Below are 27,250 nucleotides of genomic sequence, written 5' to 3' on the forward strand. Positions count from 1 at the left end.
GCCTCCCACATTGCATGGAGCAGATCCACGTTCCCGCACTCCGCACGGAACAGATTCACCTTCCCGCACACGGCACGGAAGAGATTCACCTTCCTGCACACTGCACGGGATCCACCTTCTCCCGCTGCACTGAGCAGTCCCCACATACTGCATGGAGCAGATTCACCTCCCACACACTGCATAGAGCAGCTCTACCACATGCACACACATGCACCATTCATGCACACACATGCACCATTCACACACACACATTGTCACTCCTAATGAATCAATAGCCCTCACAGTCACCAGATCATCACCCAGGTTTATTTTAATTTCTCACAGTTTCTAGTCAGGGTTCGAAATATATGACCAGGTCAAAGATCAGTTACACACACACATAGTTACTTGAAGCAAGGGATAAGTATCTCTGTTGGATGCACAGAAGTCTCTGTTGTAAGGGCAGCTGCTGCAGCTCTGGTCAGGGACCTCATTCCTCTGATTTCTACATATTAAAAAAGGAAGATCATGAAGAAGTTACCAGAGCAATTGAGATACTTGTGGGGTCACCTCAGGTCAGTGGCTACTGCAAACGTTGTGCCATGTTACTGGTAAAGAACCAATATCTCCCAAGTCTGCTGAAAGGCTTGGATTCTTAATCCCAGAACCATAGAATCATGGAATTGTTTGGGTTCGAAAAGCCCTCTGAGATCATTGAGTCCAACCATTGACATAACACCACCATGGCCACCAAACCATGTCCCCAGGTGCCAGGGCCACATGTTTCTTGATCACCTTCAGGGATGGGGAGTCCACCACCCCCATGGGCAGCCTGTTCCAATCCCTGACCACTCTTGCAGCAAGGACATTTTTCCTAATATCCAACCCAAACCTCCCCTGGCACAATTTCAGGACATTTTGTCTTGTTCTGTCACCTGAGACTAGGGAGAAGAGACCAACCTCCATCTCACTGAAACTACCTTTCAGGGACTTGTAGAGAGCAATGGAGGTCTCCTCTCAGCCTCCTCCAGGCTGCACAACCCCAGTTCCCTCAGCTGCTGCTCACCACCCTATTCTCCAGACCCTTCTCCAGCTTTGTTACTCTTCTCTGGACCAGCTCCAACCCCTCAATGTCTTTCTTGGAGTGAGGGGCCCAAAACTGAACCCAGTATTTGAGGTGTGGCCTCACCAGTGCCCAGTACAGAGGTACAATCCCTGCCCTGCTCCTACTGGCCACACTGTGCCTGATCCAGGCCAGGATGCTGGTGGCCTTTTTGACTACCTGGGCACACCCTGGCTCATCTTCAGCTGCTGTCAGCCAGTACCCCCAGGCTCTTTCCTGCTGGGCAGTTTCCAGCCATTCTGCCCAAAGCCTGGAGCCTTAATGGGGTTGTTGTGACCCAAGTGCAGCACCTGGCATTTGGCCTTGTTAAACCTCATACCTGGTCTGTCTCTTGGGAGGCACCAAAAGGACTGTCTAAAACCCACCAGTTTCGAATAAGTGCCAGTCTCTGGCCTTCCTGTACAAGGACACTCCTGGGCAAGTGTTGGTGGAATGCAGCTGTGGCTGCCAGGTCTGTGGGCAGAGCTCTTTCTGCCCCATGGTGCACAGGAGTGCTCCTTCTCTGCAGCTCCCCAGCTCACCTGTCCTGCGATGTCGCGGCTCTTGGCTCGCAGCTTGTTCACCTGGCATTCAGCAATGTCTGCTCGCTCCTCAGCCTCCTCCAGCTCGTGCTGGGCCTTGCGGCAGCGGGAGAAGTGGGTGTTGGCCTGTTCTTCCTGAAAGCCAAGCAGTGCCATCTGTGCCATGGGCACAACATTGCCCCCTTGCTAACCCAACTGCCTGTGGCTGCCACATCACCCGCTGCTGAGCCTCACACCTACACCCCTGCACTGCCAGCACTTCTGAGCTGCTTTCTGGTACTCCAATGACGTCAGCACCCATCTGGGGGCAGAGCAATTGGTCCTGCTCATGTCCAGCTGAGATAATTGGCTCCTGTGGCTCCAAAAATGCCCCAAGTTCAGGGTAATTACTGCTGTGCCTACTCTCTTCTAAGCCATGAGTCTTTATGAGGTAAGGAACATTCAGAGGCAGTGGACGTAGCTGCTCAACCAAAGTAAACATTCCATTATTTTAATGAACTTGGGAGCCCAGACCTTTTGCAAAGTTCCACCCAGGACCCACAAAGATTGGAAAGGAGTCCTGCACTCACAGCTTCCTCAGCCTGTTTCTTGTATGCTTTCACTTTCAGCTGCAGCTTGTCTACCAGGTCCTGGAGCCGGAGAATGTTTTTCTTATCCTCTTCAGACTGTGGGAAGTGAAAATCAAGTCAGCCTTGGGAGATGGGCCAAGGTGGTGCTCGTTGAGAGGACCAAGAATCTGGGGTACCTGGTAGGTGAGCTCCTTCAGCCTTCGCTCATACTTGCGAACACCTTTCAGTGACTCAATTCCTCGTTTCTGCTCAGCATGAAGCTCGTTTTCCAGCTCATTAATCTGAAAGACAGTGTCATGGTGAAGACAGCCACCTGCTGGTCCTGCCCTAGGATCCTGGGAACCAGAGTTCTCCAGACTAAGGCTGCAGAGAAACTGGCAGTGCAGGGCAGCTTTCTGCATCTTCTTGAGGCTAGTGTAGCTGGGGGCTGCTCAGCATGTTGTATGAGTAGTGACATAGAATGGGAATCCATAATTATTTACAGTAGGTTTAGATTTAGCTGTGCATAACTGCAGCATTGATAATCAAAATTAGGCTTAAATTTGTCAGGGAAGACAGAAATTGTAACAGGGAAGGGAGGATTCCATCAACATTCACCAGGTAAATGGAAAAATCTTTTATCTGACCTTAACCACCTCCCATAGCTCCATGCCTCTTCTGCAGCATATGACTTAGGATTTATTGGCTTACAGACAAACTAATGGTTTTATTTCTGTGTGGAGATTTCCTTCTGAACCCAAGAGCACCTAACTCCAGTCAGTTGTGCTGTAATTTGGACCAGGAAGAGCTGAAGAGCACAGTAAGTGGGTCAGGCAAATGGTTCCTCTGGGGCAGTGCTCTGCCTCTGGCCATGGCAGCAGCAGCCACTTTTTAGCTTGGGAACCTGGCTGCTATCTGCTCCCCACAGAGCCATCAGATTAGAGATGGAAAGTGGCAAATCTGTGCCTGTTCCTTGATGTATGTCTATAGCCCTGCTGCTTTCTAACCCCTTTTTGAACCTCCTACCAGCTGCCTCTACAGCCTCCCAAGTTGCAGGTTCCAGGATTTCACTGCTCACTCTGTATTTCTTTTTCTTTAACTGATCCCCAGGTGCAGATGTCCCAGTCTGCATCATGTGTCCTTACCTGTCATGTTGTGCATGTTGATGAATGAACATCCAGATGCATCTTGGTCATTGCTGCCATGATTCTGTAAGCTCTGCTTTCCTCCTCCTCAGCCATCTCCTCTCCAAACCAAAGAGTCCTGGCCTTGTTTGCCTCTTCTCATAAGGCTTCACCTATTCAGCTGCCATTCCCTGGATACATCTCTAACTGTCAAGTCTTTCTTGAGTTGCAGAGACCAGGACTGCACATGGTACATTTAATATAGTGCAAGTGATGCTCTCTGTCTTGGTTCTCAGCACTTTCCCTGATGAAGTCAAACTGTTTTCCTCTTTTGAGATTTTGCTTCTGCTGCACACTGAACAAGCAAGGTTCTGAGGCCTGTAATGGATGAGACTGAGATCTTCTGGCTGAGCGGTAATTGCTAGTTCCAAATTCATCTCCAAGTGTGTATTTTTGCCTAGGTAAGTTACCACCTATCTCTAACCTGGTGCTCATGTGCCACCACTTTTGCCCACTCTGTTTTTATGAGGTCATTCTCAAGTTCCTCACACAGTACACCATGCAACTGCTCAATTCCTCTTTCAACCTTCCTAAGAGGTCCCAGCAACCAAGGGCTCATTTAGGACCACAGCCCCCTCCTAGTCTTCACCATACCCTTGTCTCCAGTTTCTGGAGCTGCTTCTTTCCACCCTTCAGTGCCAGCTGCTCAGCTTCATCCAGACGGTGCTGCAGGTCCTTCACTGTCTGTTCTAGATTCCTCTTCATCCTCTCCAGGTGGGCACTGGTGTCCTGCTCCTTCTTCAGCTCTTCTGCCATCATGGCTGCCTGGATGCAGTGCACAGTTATGTTACAAATATGCCTCCCTGTCCCTGGCAGTTCTGTGCTTTCCCTGGCAGCAGTGCCCAGCTTCACGCTGCTGTATGACTCTCCACCTTCTCAGCCAGTGCCATGGCAGTGCTGAGGGTCTGCCATAAACAGAGGATCCCTGTTCCTCTCTATCTGTATTTCTAAAACTGTGCCTTGGAAAACAGGCAGAGCTGCTGACAAGAACAAAATCATCAAGGCATGCAAATGCCTCATTTTTCAAGAGTCAGTGGTTATAAGGGGCATCCTGAAGTATCACCAGCTAGCACTCTGCATCTCTGGCCTCCCAAACAATTTGGTGCTTAAATTTGCTGAAGACTCCAGTGACTTGAACTGGAATGAAAAGCTTGAGCCTGCTGAGATCTTCAGGACCTGGGATGGAGAACTATCACCAGTGGGAAGAGAGAAACCTGCAGCACTGCTGCTGGCAGGCAGCCAGAGCTAGACACAGCACTTCAGGCCCAGGTGCACCAGGACTTGCTGTAACCATTTTGTGTTTCATTTTCATGTACCTTTCTTAGATAGATTTGTTTCTTCTGATGCTGTGGAACTGTTGCCTTGTTTAAATGAAATGTTTCTATTCTAATTTATTTCTTACATGTCTAGCATTTATATAGAAGCAAGGATGATTTTAGTCTCAATCTCTGCTTTTCAGTGCTATCTAAAGAGGACTTGGCTCAGACTACTCTTTTCCTATGATGATTTTGCCACCCTCTGTTCTATTCTGTGTATTACATTTATCCTGGAAGCAGAAGTGAATGTGACTATGAGGGAAGGGAGGCAGGATGTCCTCCATTCAGACTGCTAGCAGAACAGGAGTATAGGACCTGACTGAAGGGGGCTTCTGTGGCAAGCAGTAGGGCAGAGGCTGTGTGAGGCCCACGTGGGAGGGATTATTCTGTTCCTGTGTTGAGGAATTGGGTCACCTCCATTTGGTTGCTGCCTTTCTAAAGTGTGAAAGTGCTTGCAGCAGTGTAAAATGGAAGAGAAGTGAGCAAGAGGACTCACATCTGTGATGGCTTTCTTTGCTTTCTCCTCTGCATTTCTGGCTTCCTGAATGCTGTCTTCCACTTCATTCTGTAAGTGAGTAATGTCCACTTCCAGTCTCTTCTTAGTGTTGAGGAGGCTTGTGTTCTGTTGAGACAGTCCCAGTCTAGGTCATTCCCACCCCAGTCCATGGCACTGCCACCTGACCATGAGAAAGCAGACCCCAAGTACCTGGGAGTGGAGGAGCTGCACTCGCTCGCTGGCATCAGTCACCTCCTGCTCAGAGACCTTCCGGGCTCGCTCTGTCTGCTCCATGGCAGCTCTCATCTCTTCCATTTCTGTTGTCATCAGATTGTTCCTACGCTCTACCATAGCAAGCTGCTCCTTCAGGTCATCATTCTCTCTCAAAGCATCATCCAAGTGGAGCTGGGAATCCTGTGAAGGTGAAAGCACCGTGAGATTCAGACTCAAGCAGAGTGAGTGGCAAAGACCTGCAGGACAGCAGCCCCTGTAGTTCCTACCTTGAGTTGCCCTTGCACAGCTTTGAGGTGCTTCTGTGTCTCTGCCACCTGGCAGTTGGCATGGCTCAGCTGTATTTCCATGTCATTCAGATCTCCCTCCATCTTCTTTTTCAGCCTCAAAGCATCATTTCTGCTTCTGATCTCAGCATCCAGTGTGGTCTGCATAGACTCTAATACCCTCTGGTGATTTCTCTTCAGCTGTTGAATTTCTTCATCTTTCTCTGCAGTCCTTCTATCAATATCTGACTTCATTTGGTTCAGCTCCAGCTGAACACGTAAGATTTTTCCCTCTTCATGTTCTAAAGAGCCCTGGGAGGGTTGAAATAATCTCATTAGTCTCTGTAGTGTCCATTGCTGAGAAATGCCCAAGCAGGATGTTGAGGCTTTGCACCCAATAACAAGATGTTGCCTTACTGCAGACCTGTCAGAAGGGCCTGGGACCAGAGAAGCTGTTCCTGTACACCAGAGTTGGTATACTTCAGCCTGATAGTAATCAGTAATTTAGGAATAAGATTCCTGAGTAAAATGGCTCCAATACCACAAGGTCTGGGTCCTGAGGGCTAGGCTGACACTGCAGCAATAACACAACATATGAGTATATAAAAGAGGACACTCTAGCCCCATGCTCAGAAGGAGTTTGCCTTCTCTAGCATCTCCATGCTGAATTCTGCTTAGGGGCTCTGCACTTAGTCCCGCAGCAGTAACTGTGTGGGCATTTCCCCCTTCCATACATACTTTCCCCTCTGATATTCTTATCATCCAGCTTCAGGTGTCTAGAAGTTGAAAGCCTAAGGCTTGGGTCTTTACAACCCATGGGCAGAAAGAAGCACATCCCAAAAATTTGCTTCTTTCTGTTTGCATTAATGTTTGCATTGCTTTTAAGAACAGACCCTCCAGAGCTGCCTCTTTCTCCTTTTTGATTCTATAATGAGTCTGTGATGACCAATTCAGGTGACTGATGACATTTAGATACATAAACTAGTGCACATGGATTTGCTCTTCTCACAGATACCCAGTGATGGGGGCAAGCTGGAGCATAAAAGGTTCCATGTGAACATAAGGAAAAACTTTTTCATTGTGAGGGTGGCAAAACACTGGAGCAGGCTGACCAGAGAGGTTCTGGAGTTTCCTCTGGAGGCTTTCAAAACCTACCTGGATGCATTCCTTTGTGACCTGCCCTGGGTGATCCTGCCCTGGCAGGGGGGTTGGACTGGATGATCTTTTGAGGTCCCTTCCAAGTCCCAATGTTTTGTGATTCTGTGAACTTTGAGGTTAGCCCTGCTGTGAGCTGGAGGTTGGACAAAAGACACCCAGAGAACCTGTCCAACCTAAGTTAATTGTGCCTATGTGTTTGAGCTATGCCCCAGGTATGACATGGGCAGCTCCATGAAAGGCTTTCAAAGACATTTTGTGGATTATCAGACATGGTCATAAAGAACTAATAAAAGCTTTTCTAAGAGACAGGACAGACAGGGAACAAAAGGCAGAACTCAGGCAAGAGGGCACTGCAGGAGCTGAAATCTATCATTGATTGGGGGAAAAAAGTAAGATTTAAAGTTATAAAGGTCTAGACAGCCCCAGACAGGGAGGAAGACTGAGAAATCATGGAACTGATATGGGACCTGGTGGGACCTGGTATGCACCCTGTGTCAGAAAAGCATGTCTGTGTACCAGTGGCACCTCCAAGTTTCAGCTGATCCCCAGCAACCTTTCCATGTTCATCTAAACCCTGTCCTGTGAACTGACTTCTCTTTGAATGTCTTACTGACTCCCATTCATTGGAAGTGGAGGAACTGAAGAAATATAATCTTAATTTTCTTCAACATTCACAGAATCACAGAAACATTCAGGTTGGAAAAGAGCCTCAGGATCACCAAGTCCAACCCAGAACCCTACTCTACAGGGTTCACCCCTAAATCATATCCCCAAGCACCACATCCAAACCACCTTTAAACACATCCAGGATTGGTGACTCTACCACCTCCCTGGGCAGCACATTCCAATCCCTGACCACTCAGCACCAACCTCTCCACAACCTCCTTTCAGGTAGTTGTAGACAGCAATGAGGTCTCCCCTCAGCCTCCTCTTTTTCAAACTAAACAGCCCCAGCTATTCAGCTTTCTCTCCATAGGAGAAGATGTTGAGAAGACTTAGAAGTATGTATTGGACGTGCTCTGAAAACATCCTTAAGTAATTTGACTAGTAAAGAACTGTCAGAGTTTTGACACACAAGTGACCTTTCTTCAGCCAGATTCAGGAGCAAATTCAAACAGGTGGTGACAAATGAGCTCAGTCTCCACCTGGGACTGAGGTTTTTGTGCACGACAGCACAGCAAAGAATGCCACATTGGTATGGGAGAGGAGCAGCCCCTCTGCTGTTTGGTCTGCTTGTGCTCTCACACTGCACCTTTGGGACACTACCAGGATAAACAAGAACATATCATCTCCACATTGTCTCCACTCATCTCTCTCTAAACCAAGCCCCCTTACTGAGGACACTTGCCTCTGCTTCTTCTAATGCTGCTTGAAGGTCACACTTTTCTTGCTCAATTTGTTTCTTTGCTTTCTCCAGTCCATGGTTAGCTTTCCCAGATTCAGCAATCTGTTCAGTCAGATCAGAAATTTCCTCTGCAACACAGGAAGCAGACACTCAGCTCATCTTATAAAATGCTGTCAATAGCATCTGCAATTGCTGTTTGGCAGGGGGAGTGATGGAAGAGACAACAATGCAATGTGATACAGCACTGAGGAGAAATAATAGGGCTTGTCCCATGTGCAATCTTTATTTCTGATTACCTGCTGTCTCCTGTTCAGTGTGCAATCCGAAAGTGAGAGGAACCAACTGGATTGAGCTCAGAGACTAATGGGTATAGAAATTCCATCACCAGAGACAGTCCTCTTTGATTACTCTCTGTACCCTTAGCTACTCCCCAGGGTATCATTCAGTCCACCAAAAGGAAGCGAGTTGTGTTTGCTTTATACACTTAACTAACTGCTTAGTAAATGGCAATCCATTGGGCCACAGCTGCATGGTCCTCCAGTCATCAGCAGACAGACAACAACCCTCCAGAATTTTTTTTCCTAATGGCAGTGACCGAAATAATCTGAAAAAAAAAAAAAACTATCTGATTTGGTCTTTATCTCTGCCCATTCAGCTAATGACTCATGTTAATAATCCCTGGCTGGGGTTATGATGGTGTGAAGGAGGAGAACACCATGAGGAAGCAGGATACTGGAGGGAGCCAGAGGCATGTGCTGACAGGTGACTATAAGCAGCTGAGCAGGAAAGGAAGTTGCCTAACCTGAGCTGTGTAGGATCATAAAGAAGAATATCCTGGGAAGAGGAAGTGCTCTGGTAGTCCAGAAGCATGGAAGCAGGATGGAGACCTGAACTTACGCTGAAGGTTCTTGTTCTCCCTCCTGACTGTCTCGGCCTGGTCAAGAATTTCTTCATAGGCATTCTTCATGCGGAAGATCTCTGTGCTGAGAGAGCGAGACTCCTTCTGGGCAGCTTCCAGCTCAGCCTGACTCTCCTGGTACTTCTGCTTCCATTCAGCCAGGACCTAGAGTGACAGGAGCACAAGAATGACCCATTCTGCAACGCTTTTGTCTCTGCTTGTTTGCAGGGCAAGAAGCCCAGAGGGGCTTTGGATTGTTCTCTGCCTACTGACAGTCAGCTCACTGTGATACACACTCTGGCTGGTTTGCTGGAAGCTACCTAAATTATCCTCCTCAGCCAGCATGAAGCACACCCCAAGCTCTCAGGCAGGAGTCTCGTTTGGCACCAGCCTGGACACAATGTGGTTTGGATGAGGCTGGGTCAGCCTTCTTATTACTGCAGGAGCTAGTGGTCTTGCACACAGCTCACCAAGAAAGGTCATGTTCTACCAATTGTCTTCTGAGCTGGACACCATAGTGAGGCCTTTTTAGCACATTGACCTAAGTGACTCACACAAGGCTGGGCCAAGGCACAGGGCTGTGCAGCATTACTTGGTCAAACAGTGTTGGTTCTTTGAAATGTTATTAAAAACAGTGCAGGTTGGAACTGTATAAAGGAGCCTGAGGCTCTGCCTAATCTAAATACAAGGCCAGTAGGTTGGCACCAGACAAAAGTCAGGGCTTGTCAGCTTGCATGTGAACACTTGTTCAGTCTGCTTGATTAAAGACTAGGGATGGATCCTCCCCATCTCCTGTGTGAAGATTTCATGCTTTGTGAAGCTATCAGAAAGGTACTTTATTGTTTGGTGTGGTCAATCTGGGGTTACTCCCACTGTAACACTGTCATTACTGTGTCATGTGCTCCTCACTGTAGCTTTGCTTTGGATAAAATGCAGGTTGTCTTACTGAGAATGCAGAACATTCATCAGTTCAGAATTTGGCCTGGCCTATCAAATATCTACTGATGTTCAGCTCTGGCAGGCTCCTTGAATGAACCTTGTCAAAATTCTTCTGCTTCTTATCAAAAGCTGCGCAAGCTGCATTGGACCTCTCCACATCAATCATGAGGTCATCCACTTCCCCCTGCAGCCTCTGCTTTGTCTTCTCCAGTGAAGCACACTTTGAGTTGACAGCTTCAATCTGCTCCTCTGAGTCCTGAAGGCGCTGAGCAAGCTTCTTCCTACAGGATGAGACAATCAGTGGTGAAAAAAGGAAAATTCTGATGTTCTCAGAAGATGGACAGGAAAGGAGTTTGGCATGGGAGAGGTGGGCAGAGACAGCAACACAAGGAGGTGTGATGGTATGAACAGAGAGCATCCACAGGGGCCTGGGATGACACAGCACACTAGAGCAGCGCATAGGCTGGGAGAAGACTTACCCAGGGGGTAGACTACACTGGTCTGGAGAGGAACCAGGAACACGCTTTCAGTATTGGCAGTGTAAACAATGTGACTTTTTAACTACTATGATTATCTCTGTAGTTCATGCACTGAAATTCTTTCTGTAGACACTTCAAAGCCTCTACTTCTTCTCCTACTTTAAACCACCCCTCTTCTCAACTAACAGATCAAAAAGCACACTGCTCTGCATATTGCCTCTGCAAGTGTGTCATAGTTTCCTTCAGTTCCTTCTCATACTGATACTGAAATACTCTTCCACTTGCTCCAGCCCTTCCCTTCACCTACTTGGCCTCCTCCAGCTCCTCCGTGCGCTGGATGGCATCCGTCTCATATTTGGTTCTCCACTGAGCCACTTCACTGTTGGCCTTGGACAGGGCTCGCTGCAGCTCCCCCTTGGCTTCCTGTTCCTCCTCATATTGCTCCCGGAGCAAGTCACAGTCATGGCGAGCAGACTGCAGGGCGTGGGCCAGGGAGTTCTTGGCCTTGGTAGTTAAAATTAGACAAATTGTCAAAACGTGAACAAGTTGTGACTGAGGGTTTTTTTTTTTTGCTATATTTTGATAAAAGCTCCACATCTCACTGCCCAAGAGCAACAGTTGCTAGAGTAACAAGGAACAAAGGGGGACTCTGGGTTTCACACTTGTTAAAAAAGGGGAGGGTTGGACTAGATGATCTCTAGAAGTCCCTTCCAACCCCTAACATGCTTCTATGACTGTAAGGTCAGGCTCTTGTCCATCCTATCTGGGTTTCTGCCTCTCAAACACACCTGCACCAAGTGCTTCAGGCAAAGACACAGGAAACCCAGCAACAGATGAGGTGGGAATTATCTTCCCTGTAAGCTTTTCAGGTAGAACCTGGTGCTTATCTGTAGGTGGAAGAAACTTTAGACTGTTTTGCCATATCTGGCCCTGGGTACATCTGCATTCCTGCTCTCCTTCCTTTTTTTGACTGCTGCAGTTTTCTTTGCCTTAGGGATTTTCTCTGCACACAAAGCTATTTTCATTCACTTCTTTCATGGCTCTGAGCTTCAGAAAGCAGGATGAGAAGGACTTAAACTGTCTTCTTTATTTAATTTCTAATGTCTCTTCTCTGTGTTATACTCCAAAGAAAAGTTCAACAGTTTCACTGTTCCAATGTCTCCATCTCTTTCTGAAGAGAAATCTCACTTATTTTTTCAGCTTATGCATTTATGTTATACTGTGTTGGTACAAATTAAACTAAGTCACCTTGTTTTCTTCCTCAAGCTGCCTCTTCAGCTCTTCAGTCTGCTGAGTGAAAGCATGTTTGCCTCGAGTCAACTGAGAAATCAAGGACTCCTTCTCCTCAAGCTGCCGACTAAGTTCACCTGATGAGCAAAGGTATTTTATGTAGATAGAGGTACAAGACATAAAAAATAAAAATGAGAAGACCTAGCCATACAAAAAGAGATTATGAGATATAATGTGGTAAAATGAAGGCAAAATAGCCATTTTATTCCTACCAGTAGGAAAAAAATATCCGAGGAATGTGCTGGTATCAAAGGAAATGGGATGAGCTGATCACAAACTCACATACTCATTTGATTGACAGTGCTGCTTTTGATTTGGTTTTGTTTCCTTGGTGCAGTTTCTAAGACTGCCACCATGAGGAAATTGTGTCTGAGCTTTGCTCAGAACACCCAGTGATGAGCAGATGACCAAATACACTGGCATTTGGGCAGGGATGCCAGCACTTGGCACAAGAGCGTTACAGTTCCTCCAGGCACACACCGTTCTCAGTCTGCAGACGTGTTTTCTGTGTGTTCAGGTCATTAATTAGCCTCACATGTTCATCCTCTTTGCTTCTGACTTCACTGAACTGGTCCTCCAGAGCTCGGCACATCCTTTCCAGATTGCTCTGTTAGGAGACAGAAAGCAGAACCTTCAGCTGATCTCATTGGTCAGAAGCACCATGCTAGTCATGAGAAACTCTTGTTCATGTGCAACAACCTTGGCTTTGGAGACAGACTCCATGTTGCTGGCCAGGTCGTCAATCTCCATCTTCAGCTCACTCTTCTCCTTCTCCAGCTTCTGCTTCACTCTCTGCAGGTTGTCGATCTGCTCCCCAAGCTCAGCGGTGCTGTCCGCGTGCTTCTTGCGCAGGGCGGCAGCCGTGGCCTCGTGCTGCAGCGTGGCCTCTTCCAGGTCACGACGCATCTTCTGGAACTCTGCCTCACGCTTCTTGTTCATCTCAATCTGTGCTGCTGTAGCTCCTCCTGCCTCTTCCAGGCGCTCACTGATCTCCTCCAGCTCCCGGGAGAGGTCAGCTCTCTGCTTTTCAGTCTTTGCACGGACTGCTCGTTCAGCCTCAATCTCTTCCTCCAGTTCCTCTATTCGAGCCTGTAAAAGTTAATTCGTTAAATAAGGACTTCTGAGTAGACAGATTCGAAATTGTCTTTAAGTATTAAAGTGAAAATATTCACATCACACAGAATCACAGAACGTTAGGGGTTGCAAGGGACCTCCAGAGATCATCCAGTCCAAGGCCCTCCCAAAGCAGCATCACCCAGGGTAGTCTGCACAGGAATGCATCCAAGTGGGTTTTGAAAGTCTCCAGAGAAGGAGACTCCACAACACCCCTGAGCAGCCTGCTCCAGGGCTCTGTCATCCTCATTGTAAAGAAGTTTCTCCTCGTGTTCTCCTGTGTTCAAGTTTGTATCCATTGTTTCTTGGCTTATTACTGTGCACCACCCAAAAAAGCTTCGCCTCCTCCACTTGACCCCCACCCCTCAGATATTGAAAGACATTAATCAGATCCCCTCTCAGCCTTCTCTTCTCCAGACTAAACAGCCCCAGGGCTCTCAGTCTCTCTTCATAGGGGAGATGCTCAAGTCCCCTAATCATCCTCATGGCTCTCTGTTGGACTCCCTCCAGCAGGTCTCTGTCTCTCTTGAACTGGGGAGCCCAAAACTGGACACAGTATTCCAGGTGTGGTCTCACCAGGGCAGAGATGAGCAGCCATGGGCTAATGGCTGAACAGAACTGTCTTCCTGGCTCTGCATTTAACTGGTGGCCTGTCCTGGTCATGCCAGGCTCTGTGACCTTCTATTATTTCTGAAAGTAATGATCAGTGGCTTTGCTACAATTGCAGCTGAGTACCGGATCCATTGTCAAAGCCTGCTGCAAGCTTCACTGAAGCAATATCTTACAGAATTAGGTAAGATTAGAGGCCAGAGTCCCTCTAAAAGTGCTCTGAGATGGGAACAGCACCCAGAGTCCATGTTAGTCATTTTGCTCAATTGTAGGAAAATATTTTGTGCCACAGTGTAAGAATAAATACAAATTAATTCAAAGGAACTTCTGCTCAGCTACTAAAAATATCCACAACTCTTAGGCTTTACCTGAAGTTCCTTGATTTTCTTTTGCAGTTGAGAACTCTGAGCCTGCTCATCTTCAATTTTAGTTTGTAACTGGCTAATTTCAAAATCCTTCCTGTTAAATAACAAGAATGCAAATTCAACAGGGTTAAGATAAAATCTGAATGTTAGAATTCAGAGCATAAAAAGTCAGTGCAATACTTTTTCAGCCGCTCATCCATCTGTTGCTTATCATTTTCCAGGTCCATGATGGAATCCTGAGACATTTTAAGGTCTCCCTCCAGTTTTCTCTTTGCTCTCTCAAGGTCCATTCGCAGTTTCTTCTCTTGTTCCAGAGTTCCTTCAAGCTAAAACACATGAAACATACTCTGATAGATGTAGTCATACTTTGAAACTAACCACTGTGGATTCTACAATCTAGTTAGACTTGGAAATTGATGAACAGAGAAAACAATCAGATCCTCCATCTGCCCATCTCCACATGTGCTGCAGTCTCACTGCAAGCCCATAAGGGCCATTCTGATTTGGTTGCAGGTGCTCAGCTGTGCACAGCTGAAATACAAGCTTCTGGAAAAATACAGAAATCAAAATGTTCTAGTGGCTGCAGTTCCTATCATACAGACTACAAGATATTAGCAAACTCCCTTTGTGCATAGCTTCCTGGAGTATGTCCAGTGAGATCCACTCACCTTGCACAGTAAGGGACCTCAGAGAACTCTGCCACCAATTTACTGCACCTGCTAATGAGTAAAGTGGGGCACAGGAGCCTGTGGTGCTGAAATACCCAGTCCTGAGCACGGGGAAATCATAGTCACAGAATCACAGAATGTTAGGGGCTGGAAGGGACCTTGAAGCTCATCCAGTCCAACCGCCCTGCCAGAGCAGGAGCACCTAGAGGAGGTCACACAGGAACACATCCAGGGGGGCTTGAATATCTCCAGAGAGGGAGACTGCACAACCCTCCTGGACAGCCTGTTCCAGGGTTCTGTCACCTTCACAGGGAAAAAGTTTTTCTTCATGTTTCCATGGAACTTCCTATGTCTCAGCTTCCAGCATTGCCTCTTGTGCTGGCATTGGGTATCACCCAGCAGAGCCTGGCTCCAGCCTCTGGGCACTCACCCTGCACATCTTTAGCAACATGAATGAGGTCATGTCTCAGTCTCCTCCTCCCCAAGGTGAAAAGCCTCAGCTCCGTCAGGCTCTCCTCACATCTTTGTGGCTCTGTGCTGCAGTCTTTCAAGCAGTTCCCTGAGGTCCTTCTTGAACTGAGGGGCACAGAACTGGGCACAATATTCCAGATGCAGCTTCACCAGGGTAAAGCAGAGGGGGAGGAGAACCTCTCTTGACCTACTAACCAGTGTGTTGGATTCTGCAATTTCTTGTCCACTTGGCAATGATTTGTTAGCTTTAGGTGCTGCTTATACTCCAGCTACAAATTTCTAGTCCCTTCTTATCCATAGAATTGGATGGATTCACTTACAGAACCCAAAAACTTTTTCTTACATCATCTACTTGCTGCTCCAGTTTGGTCTTGGTTTTGGTCAGTGTGCTGACTTTGTCCTCCTCAACTTGCAGGTCATCCAGTGTCTGCTGGTGGGCTTCCTGGAGGGCCTTTTTCTCCTTTGTGAGTTTAGAAATGTTTTCATCCAGAGCTGCCATCTCTTCAGTAAGGTTCTTAACCTGTAAGACAGGCAACATCCATACTATGAGGGGAGGAAATGGCAGACTGAGAACACAGTGAGTGCATCCTTGCAAAACCACGCATGGATGTGGCCAAAATGCTCTCCACAGACAGTCTGTATGATGAGGGTTGCAACAAGTGTTGTGTCTAACAGCCACACTTCCCTGGTAGCAACTCTTGTTGTAGGTTTTGGGGGTTTTGTTTGTTTGTGGTTTTTTTTCTTTCCTTTTTTTTTTTCCTAACTGCCTGCCCCAACTGAATTCTTTAGGGGACATAGAATCATAGAATGTGTTGGGTTGGAAAGGACCTCTAGAGGTCACCTAGTCCAATGTCCCTGCAGTAGCAGGGCCATCCCCAACTAGATCAGTTTGCTCACAGCCCCATCAAGCCTGACCTTGAATGTCTCCAGGGATTGTGGGGTCCACCACCTCCCTGGGCAACCTGTTGCAGTGTTTCATCACCTGAGAAGTCAGGAAGAGCTCTCATCATCTTGTCAAGTCAATGGAAGGAAACAATGCCTGTCCCAGGTGAGACCTGAGCTTCTTAAATAGAAGAGAATTTTAAGAAAACATTTGATATTTGCAAGACCAGTTCTCCTCTGGTATGTGAGAAAGCCCCAGCATAGCTGTTCTGTGCTGAGGCACTCACAAGCATACTGCTCCTCCTCCTCCACAGAGGCAGAGTTACACTGGTTCCTTATGACTGCAAACAGCCCAGTATGGAAATTCTTTACAAGCACCTGAACAACCTCTTAACTCTTTGGGAATTGTCACAGAAAATGTGGTTTTCCTATGGAGAAGTCACAGTTTTAACCAAACCCATCCTGTCACACCTGGTTGAATGGCAATCCCCCTCTGCTCTGCCTTGGGCACATACCATTTCCACTCAGAGCACTTAGAAATCACCTCAGCTTTCCACAGAACTGAAAACTGTCAGGGGAAGAATAATTTCCTGATGTCTCTGTCACCTTATTCTCTGTTGCATGCTTCTCCTTTTCCACTTTGGCCAGAGTTAGTTCAAGATCATCAATATCTTTCTTCAGCTCAGAGCACTCATCTTCAAGCTTCCTCTTCTTTGCTGTCAGTTCAGCGTTCATCTCCTCTTCATCTTCCATTCTTTCACTTAGTTCTTTAATTTTTGCTTCCAGATGGATTTTACTTTTGATGAGTCCTTCACATCTCTCCTCAGCATCAGCTAGATTTTCACTCTCCTGTCAGAACACATGAGGGCACACTATCATCACAGTGACAGAAAGCAACATGTGTTGTTCAAACCGCACCTCCAGGGACCTGGTTGCACAAGTCAGGGCAGAACTTCCCATACAAATCACAATGAATGCACACGATGTGATCATGAGAAGATTGTCCTGCTCAGTGGGGGCTAGGAAAGGGGACCATAATCCTATAGAAGTGTGAAATTTACACAGGAGCCCAGTCAGAATTTCCTGTGTTTCTACTGGTGGCAATGTCTCATGTGTGCTTTGTACACTGCTTAGGTGTAAATGACAAGGTCAGATAGAAATCAGTGGAGAATGTGGCCTGGGTACATGTCTGTTTCTGAAGGGCAATGGGAAAGAGCAGCAGAATGAGAGGAAGCAAGGGGAATCTGAAAATGGAGGTTACTCACAGTTTGAACCTGCAGCTGCAGGTCATTTTTCTCTTGCAGCAGGGTCACCATTTTCTCCTCCAGCTCTTTCCTTTTGGCCTCAGACTTTGCCAGCTCCTCCTTGGTTTTCTCAAACTCCTCCTTCATGTTGGCCATTTCCTTCTCAGACTCTGCACTCTTCAGCAAGGGCTTCATCTTGAAGTACAGCTTCATCCAGGGCCAGTGCTTGACGTTCATGAATGCTCTAACATTGTACTGAATGATATAGATGGATTCTCTGAAAGCACAGGAGAGATGTTTGTGAGGCTAGTGAGACTTGGGTTGGAAAGAGACTCTGATTATTGGCCATAGAGCAACTGCCTTTGTCTCAAGTTTTACTGTCAGCTGTGGAAACAGCAGCTGGATGCTTTTGGGGTTACTCAAAATAGCAAATGCTATACTAGAAATTATTAAAACAAAAATGAAATATTTTGATGGTGTTTTATGGTACGCAAAAGGATGTTGTTGATGCCCAGAGTTCAAGAGGAGATTAGACAATTCCTTGCATAGAAATGCAGTAAGAGTTATCATAAAATCATCAAGGTTGGAAGGGACCTCAAGGATCAGCCAGTTCCAACCACCCTGCCATGGGCAGGGACACCTCACACTACAGCAGGCTGCTCACAGCCACATCCAGCTTGGCTGCAAAAACCTCCAGGGATGAGGCTTCCATCACCTCCCTGGGCAACCTGTGCCAGTGTCTCACCACCCTCATGAGGAAGAACTTCTTCCTAACATCCAATCTGAATCTCCCACTTCTATTTTTGCTCCATTTCCCCCAGTCCTATCATTCCCTGACACCCTAAAAAGTCCTTCCCCAGCTTTCTTGTAGCCCTCTTCAGATCCTGGAAGGCCACAAGAAGGTCTCCTCAGAGCCTTCTCTTCTCCAGACTGCACAACCCCAACTCTCTCAGTCTGTCTCCATAGCAGAGCAGCTCCAGCCCTCTGTTCATCCTCATGGCCTTTCTCTGGACACCTTCCAGCACCTCCAGATCCTTCCTGGAAGAGAGGCTCCAGAACTGGATGCAGTGCTCCAGGTGTGGTCTCAGCAGAGCAGAGCAGAGGGGGAGAATCCCCTCCCTTGCCCTGCTGGCCACACTTCTCTTGCTGCATCCCAGGCTCTGGCTGGCTTTCTGAGCTGCAAGTGCTCACTGCTGGCTCCTGTTGAGCTTCTCATCCACCAGCACCCCCAAGGCCTTTTCTTCAGGGCTGCTCTCAAGTCCCTGCCCAGCCTATGTCACTGCTTGGGATTGCCCTGACCCAGATGCAGGACCTTACTCTTGGTCTTGCTGAACTTCATGAGGTTAGCTTGGGCCCAGCTCTGCAGCCTGTCCAGGTCCCTCTGGATGGATCCCTTCCCTCCAGCTGTCAGCTGCACCACACAGCTTGGTGCTGTTGGTGAACTTGCTTATTGGCAAACTTACGAGTTTTTAGAAACAGTCCCTGGCTGAGGAAGGCCCTGAGCTAAATATATACCACAGAGTACTACAGATAAAAACAGCCAGTTGCCAAAGCATCCCATACATGTATGCAGCCCTGGCTCCCCTGAAGCTTTCACTTGTCAACAACCTTTGAGTAAGTTTGCTTGGCTCACCCACTGCTGCCACCCCTCCACTTTAAATTCTCCATGGTTCATCCCCTCTCAAAGGGAGAGACTTGAAATGGGAATGTCATCTGGGATAGGCAAAAGTATGATCTTAAAGGTCTTTTCCAAGCTGAATGGTTCTGCGATTCTAGGGAGGACCTTCTGTGTACAAGCTGGAGTTGTTCACTTAGGTGATGGAGCCTTGAAGGGAAATTAAAGAGAAGGAGAGCAGAGTGGTTGAGTGCTGCTCCTTACACACCAGAGTGATCCAATGAAAGGATCAGACAGCAAGTTCAAAGCAGGCCAAGCTTAGCACTTGCCTAGTTTGCTGCTTCTGTCACAGGGTTCTTGCAAGGCTGAAAACACTAAGAGCACTCCTGGAAAAAAGGTTCAGTGTTAAATCCTAAACATCATGGTTGCTAAACCACCATTGTCAGAATTGGGAAGGCTGTAACAAGGGAAGTATTAGTCTGTGCGGGCTCTGTTTCCTCATGGCTTTCTGTGGGGCTTTTCTGAGGACAGTTTCTTGCCTGAGTCAGGCTGCTGCCCTGCAGGACCTTGGTCTGCTGCAGCATCATTGTTAGGACTTTCTTGTCTTACCTTCTGGCATTCATCTTTTTAAATTCCTTTCTCATGAGGAAACCTCTGCACATAGCTTGTGTGTGAGTGATGAGGCTCACAAGCTTCTCATCTCTCATCTCTTCTAGGAGTCCCAGGAGGCCTGCCTTGAAGAACACCTAGAACATAAGAGGGACAAATAGTTTGAGACTTAAGCAGATGCACAAAAGTTGGCAGCTGGTGCAGGGTAACACAAGGCAGCACTGGAAAAATGTCTGCAGGGGGGAGGTTTAACAGCTAGAGAAAATTTGTGTCAGTGCTGCTGTGACTCATGACAAGTCACTAATGATCTAATCACAGCATTGTGGTGTCTGATACCTGCTCCAGCAGAGGTTGTGAAAAGATCTAGGTGCTCCTCAGTAGCTTTTAAAAGGAAGGGTTAATTTTGCACTTTTTACCATATCCTGTTCTGTCTCTTCACTGTGCATTATCTTTCCATGTCAGGCTCAAGGTTTGCTCTGTAAACTGACTCAGGGATGGCTTGAGAAGCATGCATGAGAAAGTCTGCTCAGTGCTGGAGGTGATTGAGGTTTTCTCCAGAGACAAAGCTGCTTTGGCTGTGCTGATCAGAGAGTCAAGGTCTCACCTAACTTCGCTCTGGCTATGAAAGTTAAACCTCTCTATGTGCCTCAATCCCTTGAGAACTCTGACTGTCCAGCCTTGTCTGAGCCTGTCTAACATGCAGTGGTATAAATGAGTTTGGCAGGAGGAAGGGGCAGCACTAGCTGCAGCTGCAGCCAGGCTGGTAGTGGTGTTCCTAGGGCTGACCATGCTTCCCCTCATGTGCACCCAGAAATGGACAAGTTTGTTGTCCTCCTCCTTGCTAGTGGTGTGCTTTGTTTCTAATCATTGTGAAGGCTGGTTTCATATGCAGAAATACTTTCAATAAACCATTTTTCTTTTTTTTTTTTTTTTGCCATTAATTCTACCCACTTTGTCACAAGGGCTTTACCTTGTTGTGGCCAAATCTGTATTGGTTGTGATCAACATCAATGGAGGAAAGAAGTTTTTCTGAAGCCTTCTTGCTGTCAATGAATTGGCCTTCTGGAATGGCTGAGGCATTCAGAATCTTGTAGCTGTGGTAAGAGAGGTTGCAAGGACTGGTTGCAAACAGAGTGAGGAAAATAGGTTGCATTGTATATCATAAACTGTATAGAAGTTGAACTGTCTGAAAGCAACTGAATGTGCCATGTGAAACCTGGAGAGTCTTGGCTGTACAGAACGTGGTGACAAGGGGACACAGCTACTCTTCAGAGGAATCTGTTGGTTGTGTAACAACACAGCATCTTATTACACACAAAATGAATGGGCATGCTTCAGAGTGTCTGCAGGTCCAGGAATTAGGAAGAACATGGTGAGAGCATGCCAACTTCTCATCTTGTTTCATTGACCAGAGGAATGCTACTCAAATTTAAGTTGAAGATAAATTAAAAGTACGAAAGTAAAAAATAAAGATCAGCTGTATTCCAAAGGGAGAGCAGATCTTGCACAGCTCACAGTCTCTACAAGTTGCACCACTGAATCCACAAGTTTGGACTGCAAATGCCATGGTATTATTCTGTATATGCTAACAGCAGTCTGAGCATTTTGCAAGGTAACTTAATGGTTAAGGTAATCCTGTGTCATGGACAGGATCACCTAATCCTTCTAATGGGGTTTCTTCAGACACCTCCATGAGGATGCACAACAGCACATGCAGAACATCTTATTCTCAAGTTTACCTTGAAATAGATAATGGTGTAGTGAATTTATTCTCAGTTTAAGACTTCCAGTAGAGTTCCTTCTAAACTTCAGCACATTTCCTTTGAACTACAAAGCACTTTGTGGTTTTGGACCATGGCCAATATGGACAGGTTCCTTCACTTGTCACATCAAATTGTGATTTGACAGTTGAGGCCAGCTAATGCCTTACTGAGTGCCAGGTTTCAGGGCTGTTTCAGAGAGGTCTTGGGTCCTGTCCACATCAGTTCAGCACAGAAGATGCTACTGCCACATTTAATGATAACAGCAGCCAGTTCTGATTCAGCACATTATAGAAACTGACCTCTCATAAACCAGTTTAATTGTCTCAGTTTTAAAGATGAGGAAAACAAGGCACAGGATGCAGGCCAGTGACAGAGCAGCAGCAAAGGCTTGGATTTTCAAATGCTCAGCCAGTGCACTGCAAGCAGTCTGCACTGAGGTGTTCTGCTTTTATATCTATGCTCTGGGAGATTCCTAAAGAGCACTCTATATAATGCCACTTAACTCATTACTCCACAAGCATTTTACATTTCTTTCAATCATTGGGCATTGACAACAGTTTAGGAGTTGTGTAAGTTGTGATGACTCAGGAAGTCCCTGGCTTGATCAAAGAAGGAAAGACTGGAGTGACCTAAGACAGTGCTAATGACTTGGTTCCCTCAAATGCCCCTGATCTAGTCTGATTCAGAGGGTGTCTCCATGATGTCAACAGGCTTGTCACCTGAGCTGTGGCTTTACTGAGGCCTCATCCTAACAAACAGTGATAACTAAAGACCTACCGCTGCTTGAAGTCTGCATAAAGGATCCTGCTGGGAAAGCCCTTCCTGCAGATTCGAATGCCCTCCAGAACCCCATTGCAGCGCAGCTGATGCATCACCAAGTAATGGTCCATCTCACCTTAGACAGAACACATCCAGCATCACTCTCCTTTTCTTTCTAAGACTCTCCATATGTATTAGCATCCCAATGACCTCCCTGCTTCTTTTTTTTTTTGGTTGAAAAAGTCAACCAATTCTTGCTTAAAGATGCAGCAAGTGAAGGCAGAACATGCTTCCAATCCACACAGGCTGCAGAGAGCTGCCTCAGTCAGCTGAGCTTTCCTACAAATAGGATAGTGAATTGCCAATGGACAAAGGTCATGTCCCGATTTGGAGCCAGGAGCTGCCCAGGGCCAAAGGACACAAAAGATATTTCACCCCTTCCCAAGGAGTGAAATAAGAATGCTGCACACTGGATTGGAAGTTCAAATGGAAATTCTATTTACAAATATATACAAAAGGCATTCAGGTGAAAGGAAGACATTCAGGAATTAGGCTCAGTTCTTCACCTGGGCCTACCTGGCCAAAGCCTTCCAGAGCCTTCCAGAAGCCTCCACCCCACTCAGCCTCAGCAGCCCCAAGAGCAGCCACACTGCCCCCCCCCCAGCTAGACCCAGGCCTGCCGCAGGCTTCCCCAGGCCCTGTGGCACAGCTGGAAACTCGCTGCCAGGCAAGGCCAGCAGAAAGCCTCTGCCCCACACACCATGAAGAGAACAGACACAGCCTGAGACAGAGAGAGGAGACAGAGCTTTGGCTGAGCACTGCCTGAAATGGAGAGATACAGGAAAATGGAAGAGCAGATTACAATATTCTGGGGTGAGCTGCCTCTCTGGGGACAGAGTGGCTGGAGAGCAGCCAGGCAGAGAGGGATCTGGGTGTGCTGGTTGATAGTAGCTGAACAGGAGCCAGCAGTGTGCCCAGGTGGCCAAGAAGGCCAATGGCATCCTGGCCTGGATCAGGAATAGTGTGGCCAGCAGGACAAGGGAGGTTATTCTGCCCTGTACTCAGCTCTGCTCAGGCCACACCTTGAGTGCTGAGTCCAGTTCTGGGCTCCTCAGTTCAAGAGAGATGTTGAGGGACTGGAAGGTGTCCAGACAAGGGCAATGAAGCTGGGGAGGGGTCTGGAACACAAACCCTATGAGGAGAGGCTGAGGGAGCTGGAGGTGTTCAGCCTGGAGAAGAGGAGGCTCAGGGCAGACCTCATTGCTGTCTACAACTGCCTGAAGGGAGGTTGTAGCCAGGTGGGGGTTGGTCTCTTCTCCCAGGCAACCAGCACCAGAACAAGAGGACACAGTCTCAAATTGTGCCAGGGGAGGTAAAGGCTGGATGTTAGGAGGAAGTTCTTCACAGAGAGAGTGATTGCCCATTGGAATGTGCTGCCCAGGGAAGTGGTGGAGTCACCATCGCTGGAGACGTTCAAGAGGAGACTGGATGAGGCACTCAGTGCCATGGTCTAGTTGACTGCTTAGGGCTGAATGATCTTGGAGGTCTCTTCCAACCTGGTTGATTCTATGATTCTATGACTTTCTAATGCTGTTGCCCATAGCAGACAATTTCATCAGCTGTAATCAGTCCTATCAGCTCTGTCCACACACGAAGTAAAGATGAGTAAATGTTGTGGACTATGTAATGCTCAACACTTTACAGTCACAGTAAGCAACACAAGAAGGTTTGCTTGGGCACTATTCCACAGGCCAACACCCACAAGAACTTCATATACAAAGGGAAGAAGTTGATGTGAAAGCTAAGCAGGCCAACTGCCATCAGTCCCATGTCTTCAGAGTACAATGATGACCTTACCAGGTGTCTTGGTCTCATTAGGAATCAGGCAGCGCACAAAGTGAGGATGAGTACTTCTCAGGTTAGTCATCAACTTGTTCAGATTTTCCTGTGGCAGAACAAAACATGGGTTTGAGCTTTGAGCTACCAGGCTTTGGCATTCTTATTCAAATGCCAATGCGTTACAGAATCACAGAATGGTTTGGACTGGAATAGGTCTTTGAGGATCTCTGAGTTCAACACCACTGCCATGGGCAGGGACACCTTTCACTGGATAGGTTACTTCAAGCCGTGTATAATCTGACCTTGAACACTTCCAGTGCTGGGGCTTCCACAGCTTCCCTAGGCAATTTGATCCAGCATTTTGCCACCCTCATTGGAAAAAACATTTTCCTTATGTCCAATCTCAGCCTGCCCTCTTTCAGTTTTAAACCATTGCTCCTTGTCCTGTCACTACAACCCTTAGTCCCTCTCCATTTTTTCTGATCAGCTCCCTTCAGACACTGAAGTTCTCCCTGGAGCCTTCTCTTCTCCAGGCTGAACAACCCCAACTCTGTCAGCCTTCTTTTGTTTGAGAGGTGCTCCAGCCCTCTGGAGCATGCCTCATTTAAAAGGGAAGTCACATACCCTGAACACAGCAGACACTGTCTGGAAAGAGCCCCCCTTCTTCTTAGCACCTTTCTTGCCACCACCACTGTCACCTTGGAAGAAGCAGACAGGAGGTGAACAGTTAGATTAAGCAGTGTATTTTGTAGCCTTACCTTTCTCTCTTTGATCATGGACCAAGAAAAGAATTAATTTTAAATATTAAGTACTAATCCACTGCTCCATGAGAGTTTTAGTGAACTGCTATGAGCTGGCTGTTGATCAGGACATGGTATGCCTGGTCTCAGATGCATGACTTAAGGCTGCATCATAATGTATATGGCTTTGATGGAATGGAACAGCATGGCCTGATATCAGCTTCCAAAGTGTAATCTGTGCTGCCAGTCACATCACTTTGACTTCCAGACATAGCCTCATTTTATTTTTATTTTTTAATTAGGTGAAAGGCCATGAGACTGTGGATCAATGCAGTGAAGTCTTCTAATCCATTGATTTAAATTATGGCAGCCCCAAGGCAGGAAGCAAATTAGTTTCAGGAATGTAAATCCAAGCAGCTCAGTGTCTTTTTGTGTTTGCTGCACTGTTGAAGCCAAATAAATAGCAATTTAAATGGAGTGTTTGTGCTCAGAACCTCACACCTTATCCAAAAGTTTATCCGCACATCCTTTTTTAATCCCTTTCCTTATATTGATGATCCCTGTAAAGACCACAGCTGACTCATGCCCTGTATTTCCTAGGAGCTTGCTCAGACTGAACTGCAAGAAATTCCTCTTGAGCCTCAAACCCTTCTGTCCACACTCCTGTTGACTCCTACTGCTATACATTGCCTGTTCCTTTTGCCTAGTTGCCAGGCTGCCACAATGTTGGGAGTTTATGTAGAAAGCTGTGTGACCATTTTTGGTAGGGCAGACTACTAACTGCCCACTGGCTGGTCTTCAGACACAGAACAGGGAAAGAGTTTGAAATTATGCCCTTGGAGGATGTCTAAATTATATTATCTGTCTCTCTCATTTTCCTTTACAACACCAGGACTGCTCAGCTGGATATGAAATAGTTCCATGGTCTCTTAGTTCTTCCAGTTCACCTCAAGTAACAAAACTCTGTCCTCAAAGACTACAAAGGCTTGCACATTACATGTGTATCTGGCACCTGTCTAGAGGATGAGTAAACATGCACATAACTCACAACACAGTAAGTCAGGAAACATACAACTGCTGTGACTTTGTTTTGGACTTGCTGGGTTTTATTTCATGACATGAATGAGGTGTTTTCAGTTGTCCTGCAGACTTGCATCCTAGTTGTGGCATATCTGGGTGCTAACAAGCATAAGGCCACATCAGGGTATGATAAAGAGTCTAGAGTATCCACAAGGAGGAGAAGCAGACATAGACATTAGATGATTCTTGCCTTACCAGTCATCCCTGAAAAAGCACTTACCTGTTTCTGCACCAGCATAGCTGGAGAAAAGGAAGGACAGCAGCTTCAAGGATGATTTCTGGTACAACCCCACAACAGTTTCATTCAAGGGATCCTTGTTCTTGTCCAGCCAGCCAGAGATGTTGTAGTCCACAGTGCCAGCATAGTGCACCAGGGAGAAGTGAGCCTCAGCCTTGCCTCTGACAGGTTTGGGCTTCTGGAAGTTGTTGGACTTGCCCAGATGCTGGTCATAGAGCTTGTTCTTGAAAGAGGTGTCAGTTGCCTTGGGGAACATGCACTCCTCTTCCAGGATGGAGAAGATGCCCATGGGCTGGGAGAAATATGAATACATGAAGAAAACAAGTGGTGGGGAAAGGAAAAGCAAATAAAATGTCACCCTGCATTGGGATGTTAAATACAGCAAGAGGCAACTAGCACTAGCTGTGAAGGGTAGCACTGGCTGTAGGTGCTGCTACGTGGTGGGATGTGTGGGAAGTCAGCAAGAAATGTGAGGCTCATGTGAGCAAAGACATAACCTGTGGGGATTAATATTAAGTAGTCAACATGCATGTGGGGTGGCTGATTGAGTCCCTGGGCACTGGGCATGGCTGATACCACTGGGAGCAGATATCTGGATACCCCTGAAAAGGAAGATGTTTGGGTATGTGCACACAGGATTTGCAGAGGATGTGTGACTGCTGGGCACTGGCCTGGAAAGCAGAAGTAGGGGCCAGAAAGAGTTGAGAGTTTGTTGCTAGAACCAAGAATTTTATCCATTGCTGTGAGGAGTTAAGGTTTGCCTTACTATTAAAGGCAGTCTTGTAAAGGCACCAAACTGACATTGTATATTCCCTCTGCCTTGCACTCCAGCCATGCTGTTCAGGAAGTCATTGACTGTGCAGAGGCAGCCTGGCATTAAAAACTCTTGATTTTATAAACTGGCTCTTCTTACCTGAGGGCTTATTTAGCAGGAATGTTCCAATTTATTAAGAATGACTGGATGAAAATAAATGACTATGAAATAAACGTGCTCCCCTAAAATGAAAAGATTTCCTCTACCTTCTCAATGAGCTCAATACAGGCAGCCAGGTCCATGCCAAAGTCAATGAACTCCCACTCAATTCCTTCCTTCTTGTACTCCTCCTGCTCCAGCACGAACATGTGGTGGTTGAAGAACTGTTGCAGTTTCTCATTGGTGAAGTTGATGCACAGCTGCTCCAGGCTGTTGAACTGCAAATTCAAAATACATATATAAAAAAATCCACTTAGTTATAAAAAGCCATCAAGGCCCCGGCAAGCCTACAGTAACTCACATCAAAGATCTCGAAGCCAGCAATGTCCAGGACACCAATGAAATGCTGCCTGGGCTGCTTGGTGTCCAGCTGCTGGTTGATTCGGATAACCATCCAGAGGAACATCTTCTCATAGACTGATTTAGCCAAGGCACCAACTGAATTGTACACCTGCAAGAAATGTAGCCATGGCAGCAATGGGAGCGGAGTTAGCTTTAAAGGCCTCTCT

General features: G+C 46.9%; 1 protein-coding gene across 1 annotated transcript in view; it reads right to left on the reverse strand.

Annotated features, from left to right (window-relative positions):
- Positions 1–469: 469 nt before the first annotated feature.
- Positions 470–27,250, reverse strand: part of LOC128976504 (myosin-1B-like) — a 32,557-nt gene continuing 5,776 nt past the window's right edge. The window contains exons 12-39 of the mRNA XM_054393781.1: positions 27,043–27,192; positions 26,789–26,959; positions 25,751–26,060; positions 24,335–24,408; positions 23,729–23,816; positions 21,890–22,007; positions 20,320–20,443; positions 19,350–19,486; positions 17,147–17,402; positions 16,488–16,730; positions 15,343–15,519; positions 14,041–14,186; positions 13,864–13,954; positions 12,473–12,862; positions 12,254–12,380; positions 11,732–11,850; positions 10,791–10,987; positions 10,102–10,285; positions 9,065–9,230; positions 8,171–8,295; positions 5,668–5,976; positions 5,378–5,581; positions 5,168–5,293; positions 3,950–4,120; positions 2,369–2,473; positions 2,193–2,288; positions 1,588–1,758; positions 470–484 (exon numbers count right to left, since the gene is read on the reverse strand). Of these exons, the coding sequence (XP_054249756.1) occupies positions 470–484; positions 1,588–1,758; positions 2,193–2,288; positions 2,369–2,473; positions 3,950–4,120; positions 5,168–5,293; positions 5,378–5,581; positions 5,668–5,976; positions 8,171–8,295; positions 9,065–9,230; positions 10,102–10,285; positions 10,791–10,987; positions 11,732–11,850; positions 12,254–12,380; positions 12,473–12,862; positions 13,864–13,954; positions 14,041–14,186; positions 15,343–15,519; positions 16,488–16,730; positions 17,147–17,402; positions 19,350–19,486; positions 20,320–20,443; positions 21,890–22,007; positions 23,729–23,816; positions 24,335–24,408; positions 25,751–26,060; positions 26,789–26,959; positions 27,043–27,192 (4,590 nt within the window). The remainder of the gene's footprint in view (positions 485–1,587; positions 1,759–2,192; positions 2,289–2,368; positions 2,474–3,949; positions 4,121–5,167; positions 5,294–5,377; positions 5,582–5,667; positions 5,977–8,170; positions 8,296–9,064; positions 9,231–10,101; positions 10,286–10,790; positions 10,988–11,731; positions 11,851–12,253; positions 12,381–12,472; positions 12,863–13,863; positions 13,955–14,040; positions 14,187–15,342; positions 15,520–16,487; positions 16,731–17,146; positions 17,403–19,349; positions 19,487–20,319; positions 20,444–21,889; positions 22,008–23,728; positions 23,817–24,334; positions 24,409–25,750; positions 26,061–26,788; positions 26,960–27,042; positions 27,193–27,250) is intronic.

This window comes from Indicator indicator, chromosome 29 (genome assembly GCF_027791375.1).
Source record: "Indicator indicator isolate 239-I01 chromosome 29, UM_Iind_1.1, whole genome shotgun sequence".
Taxonomy (NCBI): domain Eukaryota; kingdom Metazoa; phylum Chordata; class Aves; order Piciformes; family Indicatoridae; genus Indicator; species Indicator indicator.